Here is a 9317-nt window from a genome sequence, read left to right as displayed (position 1 = left end):
ATAATAGCAGGTTGGTTTTAACAACAAACAATCGTTACATTCTAATATTTTTAAAGCTCTTATGAACTTTCACTCTGCATAAGGTAAATTTTATTGCTATTATGATGGCACCTCACATCACCACACACACACTCTTACAATGGCTTTTTAGCATTCATTGCCTTTTTATTGATTTTTAGTTTTTACTCACAGCATGCAAGTTTTGTTGTTTTGTTTTTTGTTTTGTTTTGTTTCATTCTAATCATAGCACTCGTTGATGGTGCTCATTCACTCACACACATACACTTTTGCTACTCACACCTCACCATGCACTTTCACTGCCATGATTATTATTTGCATATATTTTTTTACATTTATATCTTTTACATAATTTTTTCTAATATTGATCAAATTATTATGTTTATGGGACATACATAATACAGTGCCAAATTATTAATTAATAACCCCCGTTTTGTATTGTCAGTCCTTTTATCTATTTATGTACTTATATACGCTTAGAATCATTTATAATATAATGATACTCTGGTGAAACCGCTATGAGTTCACTAATTTTATACAATTACTTAATTGATCACTATTGGGTATTGATTGCAGGCGCAGGTCCCTCCGTCCCTCCGGGGGCGTGAACAGTGTGGCTCCTTGTAAGTTCCTCGGGGTGTGCTTTCTTCCTCCCTGGGTAGACGGGGCGAGCATCGGAGATCTTTCGGGTTCCCTAAATGGCTCTTAGAATCCTGGGTGATAGGAATACCTATTCCACTTCTGAGCGGTAAATATACCATCATTGGTTCACCCAATGTTATCTACACTGACATGTTTTAACTCTGAATTCATGTATATTCTTCCAGATCCACCTGTCCCCCTGAAGAGACCGTATGTTGGTCGAAACGCGTCGGGGCTCTACTACTCTATAATATTATAACAATGTGTAACTATACATGTTTGTTTTTATTGGATTGTGGAATATGTAATATATAATCTCTGAACCAGATGATACATTGTATTGTATTGAATTACATTATGACACTGGACATTTTTTGAATAAATCAATTTCTTTTTATACAATCATGACAAAGATATTTGACTTTGCTATTCCGCTGCTAAAAAGCCCCATCGGGGAAATCTTTTTGTGTTTGTTATAACTTTTAGGGGTGTGCAGCGCTTCCCATTTTCCCTCTAGGTGTCTTCCCTTTCTGTTTTTGGTATTCCAATTTTGGGTGGTTAAACACCCGTTCCCCATTATGACACCTTGTGAGAGAAGACAAGGGCTATGTATCTCTCCGCCACCACCCGACCTCCGCATTTTCCAATTTCCTACAATAAATTATACAAAGGGGGATTGGATTGAGATCCAGTCTTTTCCCTCTCCATGTATCAGGATGTATCCACTATGGATCCCTGCATGGGATGATGCCCGAATATCTTAAATGATTTCTGTGGATATATTGTAATTGGAATTTTTCATGCGGATAACCAGGGTGGTATGGCAGTAGACAGCTCTTGTGCAACAGTCAAATATAAATAGTCCTTATTGGATATTTTATGCTTTTACCATCTTACAAATGCAATGGTTAGATGTCCAATTATTACGATTTAGGTTTTTATGCTATCTGGTTTGGGGCCACTGGGAGTCATGATTGACCTCTGATGGTTCGCCCCCGGATTCTTAGGGGTGGGGTCCGGCCCCCCCGAGGACTTCCCGGCAAGGTAGGGCGGCCTGTGGGCTTGTCCACATGTCCGCCATTTTGTGCTATAACCGGCGGTTGGGAGTCAATCCGGCCGCCGGGTTGAGCCTATCCTTGCCGGCGGCGTCCCGGTTTTGTCTCCTGACTGGATTTGGCGAAGTGCGCATGCGTGTGTGGCGTGCGTGCTGAGCCATGACGTCACGCGTTTTGCGGAGGAGATGACGACAGAGGTCGGGGCTTTGCAGCCTTCCGGAACGCCGAGGGAGCCACACGTGGGCGGCTCACCCAGCGGCCCTCATGCCATATTTCTCGGGGGGAGGAGGGGGTACAGGCGCCTGCGCAGCATGACCCTATTTGCCAATTATGTATAAAAGACTGGACGTCTTCCAGCAATCCAGAAATACATGTTTGCCTAGATGGAGGGTATTGCACTTATTACTCTCTGGCATCCGAGTCCCTATCCTTCCTGCGTAATAGCAGGTTGGTTTTAACAACAAACAATCGTTACATTCTAATATTTTTAAAGCTCTTATGAACTTTCACTCTGCATAAGGTAAATTTTATTGCTATTATGATGGCACCTCACATCACCACACACACACTCTTACAATGGCTTTTTAGCATTCATTGCCTTTTTATTGATTTTTAGTTTTTACTCACAGCATGCAAGTTTTGTTGTTTTGTTTTTTGTTTTGTTTTGTTTCATTCTAATCATAGCACTCGTTGATGGTGCTCATTCACTCACACACATACACTTTTGCTACTCACACCTCACCATGCACTTTCACTGCCATGATTATTATTTGCATATATTTTTTTACATTTATATCTTTTACATAATTTTTTCTAATATTGATCAAATTATTATGTTTATGGGACATACATAATACAGTGCCAAATTATTAATTAATAACCCCCGTTTTGTATTGTCAGTCCTTTTATCTATTTATGTACTTATATACGCTTAGAATCATTTATAATATAATGATACTCTGGTGAAACCGCTATGAGTTCACTAATTTTATACAATTACTTAATTGATCACTATTGGGTATTGATTGCAGGCGCAGGTCCCTCCGTCCCTCCGGGGGCGTGAACAGTGTGGCTCCTTGTAAGTTCCTCGGGGTGTGCTTTCTTCCTCCCTGGGTAGACGGGGCGAGCATCGGAGATCTTTCGGGTTCCCTAAATGGCTCTTAGAATCCTGGGTGATAGGAATACCTATTCCACTTCTGAGCGGTAAATATACCATCATTGGTTCACCCAATGTTATCTACACTGACATGTTTTAACTCTGAATTCATGTATATTCTTCCAGATCCACCTGTCCCCCTGAAGAGACCGTATGTTGGTCGAAACGCGTCGGGGCTCTACTACTCTATAATATTATAACAATGTGTAACTATACATGTTTGTTTTTATTGGATTGTGGAATATGTAATATATAATCTCTGAACCAGATGATACATTGTATTGTATTGAATTACATTATGACACTGGACATTTTTTGAATAAATCAATTTCTTTTTATACAATCATGACAAAGATATTTGACTTTGCTATTCCGCTGCTAAAAAGCCCCATCGGGGAAATCTTTTTGTGGTAGTTAAAGAGACAAGTAATTGAGAAACATTTATGTATTGTAGATACATACTGCACATGATTTTTTGTCCTGACATTCTTTAAACTTCAAAATGGGGCGAGGTGCGGAGTTGCATCATATTCAAGTTGCAATACTGAGCAAAGTCCAGTGGATGGCAGAGTTGAGCATGCAGCTTCAACAAGCATATATGTTTTCTATGTACTGCAAGAACTTGGCATTAACTTTCTGTGAATGTGAGCAACTTGAGTGGATCATTTCATGAGCATATCAGTTTGACGACTTCAGTAAAGATTCAGACTTTATTCATTCGTTTTTTTTTTTTTTTTTTTTTAGTTCTTAGTAGAGAAATTAGTACTCTTCTACAGCACTGCAAACAAGTAGATTGCATGGGAGTTCCTTCTAGAAAAAGAATGAAGAAAGAGAGACTTTTCAAGTTTACCTAAAAACCGATATCAAGTATGTTTATGGACTGTTAATGCTTTCTGGAATGATTGGTCAAGTACCTTCTAAGTGTAGGTCTTTGTTCACTAAATCAATAACGGATAATTGCATCAAATACTTATCGTAATTTTCTTTCCTGAAACCAAACCATGGCAGCATACTAGTGATAGAGCTCTACCTCTTGACCACTCCCTCAGGACCAGTGAATAGCTTAAATAAGGAGATGTTGGGAGCAGCCTCCCCCCATTCTTTGTAATAACAAGCCACATACTGAAACGTACAAGGGTGGGCCCATATGCTGCCATGGTTTGGCATCAGAAAAGGAAAATACTAAAGTAATTGATAACATTTTCAGTTTTCCTGATGCCAACATGGTGGCATGTTACATAGTTACATAGTTACATAGTTAGTCAGGTTGAAAAAAGACACAAGTCCATCCAGTTCAACCTTAAAAACAAATAAATAAAATAAAAAATAATCGTACAATCCAAATACCCAATTTTATGCCCACAATTGATCCAGAGGAAGGCGGAAAAAAACCCCAGCAGAGCATGCTCCAATTTGCTACAGCAGGGGAAAAAAATTCCTTCCTGATCCCCCAAGAGGCGATCGGATTTTCCCTGGATCAACTTTACCTATGTTAGTACCCAGTTATATTATGTACATTCAGGAAAGTATCCAGGCCTTTCTTAAAGCAATCTACTGAGCTGGCAAGAACCACCTCTGGCGGGAGTCTATTCCACATTTTCACAGCTCTAACTGTGAAGAAACCTTTCCGTACTTGAAGATGAAATCTCTTTTCCTCTAGACGTAAAGATGCAGGCATGCTAGTGATAAATAACTAGCCGACAGGGTGGGTACTGCTAGACAAATAAAAATACATTTATTTCGATCGGACAGAAGTCATGGCGACTGTTGGGAGCAAGTCGGTCCTGTTTGTGTGTTTAGGTAACATTTGCCGGTCCCCAAAAACTGAAGCGGTGTTCCGGAAGTTGGTATCTTATGAGGATGTATCACACAAGTGGTCCATAGACAGCGCTGCCACCTCTCACTGGAATGTGAATTGCTTCCCAGATTCAAGGGCAATAAAGTGCTTAAAAAAACACGATACTGAGACATCGCATAGAGCACAGAAGGTCACAAAGGAAGATTTCATGTCGTATGATTATATTTTATGCATGGATGAAAGTAATCTAATGCCGCGTACACACGACAGGACTTAAGTCCGGCAGACTTTCGACGGAGTTCTGACGGAGTACTGACAGAGTTCTGACGGACTTTCCGAATGAAAGGACTTGGCCACACACAATCACACCAAAGTCCGACGGATTCGAACGTGATGACGTATGACTGGACTAGAATAAGGAAGTTCATAGCCAGTAGCCAATAGCTGCCCTAGCGTCGGTTTTAGTCCGTCAGACTAGCACACACACGAGCGGATTTCTGGGTCCGGCAGAGTTCTGTCGGAAAAATTTGAAACATGTTCCATTTCTAAAGTCTGTCAGACTTTTGCAAATCAAAAGTCCGCTGCAGCCCACACACGTTCGAATAGTCTGCCGGAATCATTCCGTCAGACTTTTGATGTTGAAAAGTCTGGTCGTGTGTACGGGGCATAAGAGATCTGAAACGTAAATGTGATCAAATACAGAACTACGAAGCTAAGGCCGCGTACACACGGGCGGACTGTCTGGCCAACTAAGTCCGTCAGACAATCCGACAGACAGTCCGTCCTACTTTTGAATGAACGGACTTCACCACACACGATGAACAGACAGTCCGCTGAAAGCTTGCGCGATGACGTGTACAGCACGTACGACGGGACTAGAAATACGACGTCCAATACACTGCAATGCAACCTTCGGCCGTGTAAATCCTTTCTGAGCATGCGCCATACTTAGTCCGTCCAACTTGCCTACACACGAGCGGACTGTCCGCTGAAACCAAAGTTGGACGGACAATATTACGGAAATTCCGAAAGACTTAGTCCGCCAGACTGTCCGCTGAAAAAGTCCGCTGAAGCCCACACACCAGCGGACTGTCCGCTGAAACACGTTTCAGCGGACCAAGTCCGTCAGACAGTCCGCCCGTGTGTACGCGGCCTAAGATTTAACTTTTTGGAAGCTAAAATTCTCAGAAGCGGCTCATTATTGAAGATCCATATTATGGCAGCGATGAAGACTTTGAGACCGTTTACCAACAGTGCCTTAAATGCTGTAAATCTTTTTTAGAGAAGTGCTCCTAGTACCACGCACCAGTCATGATAGTTGAAGATGTCTCTGTTCTGTTCTAATAGTACATTCATCTTTAAGGGTCCTTTCACACGGGGCGGATCACTGCTGATCCGCCCCGTGGATATCCGCTTGCTCAGCGGGGATCGCCGGAGCAATCTCCGCTGATCAGGAAGATGACAGGTCTGTCTCTGCACACTCCGCAGGGACGGACCTGTCACAGCGCCGCTCTGCCCTATGATTGGGTGACGACGGACCGCAGTGTCGATCGTCACCCGATCCGATGACGGATGGAAAAATAGCTTTTTCCTCCGACACACTTTTTCGGATCGAAGCGGGTTGGATGTCAGTGGACTTGTCACCGCTGACATCCAACGCACCATAGAGCTCTATGGAGCATCCGTTAGGGTCCGCCTGAAAAACTGACAGGCGGATCTGAACGGATCGCCCGTGTGAAAGGGGCCTTAGTATTTTATTTTACCATATAACAAAGCCAGATGTTTAATTTATACCGCAATGTTCAAGCATTTCATGTCATACTTCTCAGTTTCAGAAATTAAGTATACTATACAGAAACCAAAGGGTATTTAATACCAAATCACAAAATAAGGTCAATTTTAATTACATTTTTTTTTATTTATTTCAAGACCTAACAGATGACTGAATAGTCCTCCTGCTGAAATCCACAGATAACAAGGTGCCTGGGTTAACTCTATAGTGTCTTAAAGAGGAAGTAAACCCTGATGAGTTTACTTCCTCTTTTTTTCCCTGCAAAGGTAAAGCATAATGGACTACTATGCATCGCATAGTAGCCCATTATGTGTCACTTACCTGACACAGGAGCCAGCGAAGTCGCACTGTCCCCTGTAGTCCGCCACATCCATCTTGCTGGTGGCGTCTCGCAGCTCCGCCGCTGTCATTCGGCGAAGCCGCGATGACGTCACTCCCGCGCATGCGCACGGGAGTCGACAAATGCGGCAGCTCCATTTTTGGAACTGCCGCGTTCAGTGCGCCTGCGTAGACAGCGGTGCCCGTTTTCGGGCAAATATCTCCTAAACCATATAGGTTTAGGAGATATTGCTTGGACCTACAGGTAAGCCTTAATCTAGGCTTACCTGTAGGTCAAAGTGGTTTGTAAGGGTTTACAACCACTTTAAGAAGGTGCTTTGGGAGGACCAAGATGTTCTGGAAATATCTAATTCATGCAGACTCTCTGAGTGTGCCTCTGGAAAGTTGGGCAAAGCCCAAATACCTGACTGGTGGAAGGATGTTCCTACTTTTGGCACAAAGTGGTCAACGGACCTTAATTCAAGGCCATCTGGGAAGAATCTTATATGTTGCTCTGAGGCTCCCAGGGCCTGAAGTTCAGACACTCTTTTGCCAGATGTAATCGCTGTCAAGAAAACCATTTTGTAAGTTATGTCCCAAAGAGGACAATTGTCAGTTGGGGCGAATGGATGGGCTGACAAAAAACTCAGTAATACTGACAGATTACATTGGGGAAAGACTCTTCTGCTTGATGACTGCTTTTAAGAACTGCCTGACTAGTGGATCCTTGGCCCATCTGACGTTTGTTATTGTTGAGACGGCAGATATTTGCACCTTTAGTGAACTGAGGCTGAGGCCCATGTCTAAGCCTGATTGAAGAAAGTCCAACACTGCAGTTGGGGGGGGGGGGGTTGTATGATCCAGGTCTCGTTCAGTTAGCTTGACTGCAAATCTTTCCCAAAGTTTGGCATACACTTTATTAGTAGATGGTTTTCTGGCCCTCAGCAGGGTGGAATCACTTTCAAGGAACACCCTTAGTTCTCCAGCCTCCCCCTTTCAATAGCCAGGCTCGTAGCTCCAGCCTGCGTATGTTCGGGTGGAAAAAATTGCCCTGCACTAAGAGGTGCGGGAACACTGGTAGGGGAACCGGACACTGCTCGCTAAGGTGGATTGCCAAGGTGAACCAAGGTCTCTGTGGCCAGAACGGAAGAATGTTACTTGCTTACTGTTACTTGCTCTTTCAACGATCTTGCTCTTTCAACGATCTTAGGAGAAATCTCATTATTAGAGAAGCTGGGGGAAAAGCATAAGCCAGGCTGAAATTCCAAGGTGTGACCAGCACCTTTGTCCCCTCCGCCTGGGGATGTGAAAACCTGGACAGGAATCTCTGAAACTTGCGGTTGTTGTAGGATTTGAAAAGGTCAATCTGAGGTAGACTCCATGTGTGGGTCAACTGAGCAAAAACTTGGGGATGCAAGGCTCATTCCGTATGATCTGGGAACTCTCTTGGCAGAAGATCCACCTGTGTATTCAACCTCTAGGGGAGATAGACCGCCCTCAGGGAATGCAGATGAACTTCCGCCCAGAACAGTATGGACTCTACTTCCCTCAGCAGTGTGCTGCTGCTAGTTCCCCCCCCCCCCTGTCGCTGAATATAGGCGACCTCTGCCCTGCAGACTGGTCGGGGCGGCTCTTGATTCTGTGTTGTAGCGCCCTGAGGGTGAGAAAGGGTGCTTGTGTCTCCAGTACATTGGAAACTACACCTTTGGCGTGGAATCTTTACCTGCCATGGACCGATTGACCTTCACAGTGCGCCCCCAGCCTGCCTGGAGGTATGAGGAAAAAAAGAAGAATGGGGGGGCACCTAACATCTCCTATTATATGCTAGTCACTGGTCCTGAGGGAGTGGTTAAGAGGCAGAGCTCTATCACTATCACGGAGCTCTATCACTAGTATGCTACAATGTTGGCATCAGGAAAAAGTAATTCAAGCTGTTGCAGGTCTAATCTCATTTTCAAGGCAGTCTGAAACTTGTTTTTTTTTTTTTTTTTTTTTTATAATGTACCATTTCTCACCTGCCTTAGCTGCATTTTCACCTGTGCATGCATTGTATTGCTTTTTAATGCACATGTAGCACAGCAAGCAGTATATGTGTGTGGCTGTTGATTCTGAATGGTACCCCCAACCTACATAGAGAGCTAGGTCTACATCTATGCGTTTTGCAGTGTATTTGCTCTACAGAAATGCACTAAGATTTATTTACCTTATTTCCAATGGGTCCCGTTCAGATCTATGCAGTTTCCTCCAATTCGTTTTCTGGAAAGGTGCAGGGACTTTTTTTTACATTCAGCAAAGTGCATTTGTGGCTGCATAGACTTCAATGGACTCCCATCAAAAACACATGTACCTGCATATTTTAGGGGTTTTTATTTTGCTTTCCTGCATGAAAAAAGATGCATCCTCCTAGTAACAGCAATACATAGTTTTCCCTTGGCCAAAATGCAAAAAGCACTAAAAGTGAATCAAAACCGCATATGAAAAATGCAAAACGCGTCCCCGAAACATATCGATTGCATATGCGTAGATGTGATCCTAGCC

At 43.2% G+C, this 9317-nt stretch overlaps 1 protein-coding gene across 1 annotated transcript; it reads left to right on the top strand.

Annotated features, from left to right (window-relative positions):
- Positions 1–4623: 4623 nt before the first annotated feature.
- On the top strand, positions 4624–6023 carry LOC143984448 (low molecular weight phosphotyrosine protein phosphatase-like). The gene is given in 3 exon segments (XM_077484614.1): positions 4624–4921; positions 5341–5386; positions 5828–6023. Coding segments are annotated over 3 exon segments (477 nt in total). The 5' UTR covers positions 4624–4628; the 3' UTR covers positions 5966–6023.
- Positions 6024–9317: the final 3294 nt, after the last annotated feature.

This window comes from Lithobates pipiens, unplaced genomic scaffold (genome assembly GCF_037356315.1).
Source record: "Lithobates pipiens isolate NorthernLeopardFrog02 unplaced genomic scaffold, aLitPip1_a1.2 Scaffold_16, whole genome shotgun sequence".
NCBI lineage: Eukaryota > Metazoa > Chordata > Amphibia > Anura > Ranidae > Lithobates > Lithobates pipiens.
The sequence above is the reverse complement of the archived record's forward strand: the minus strand, read 5'-3'. Positions and strand labels throughout refer to the sequence as shown.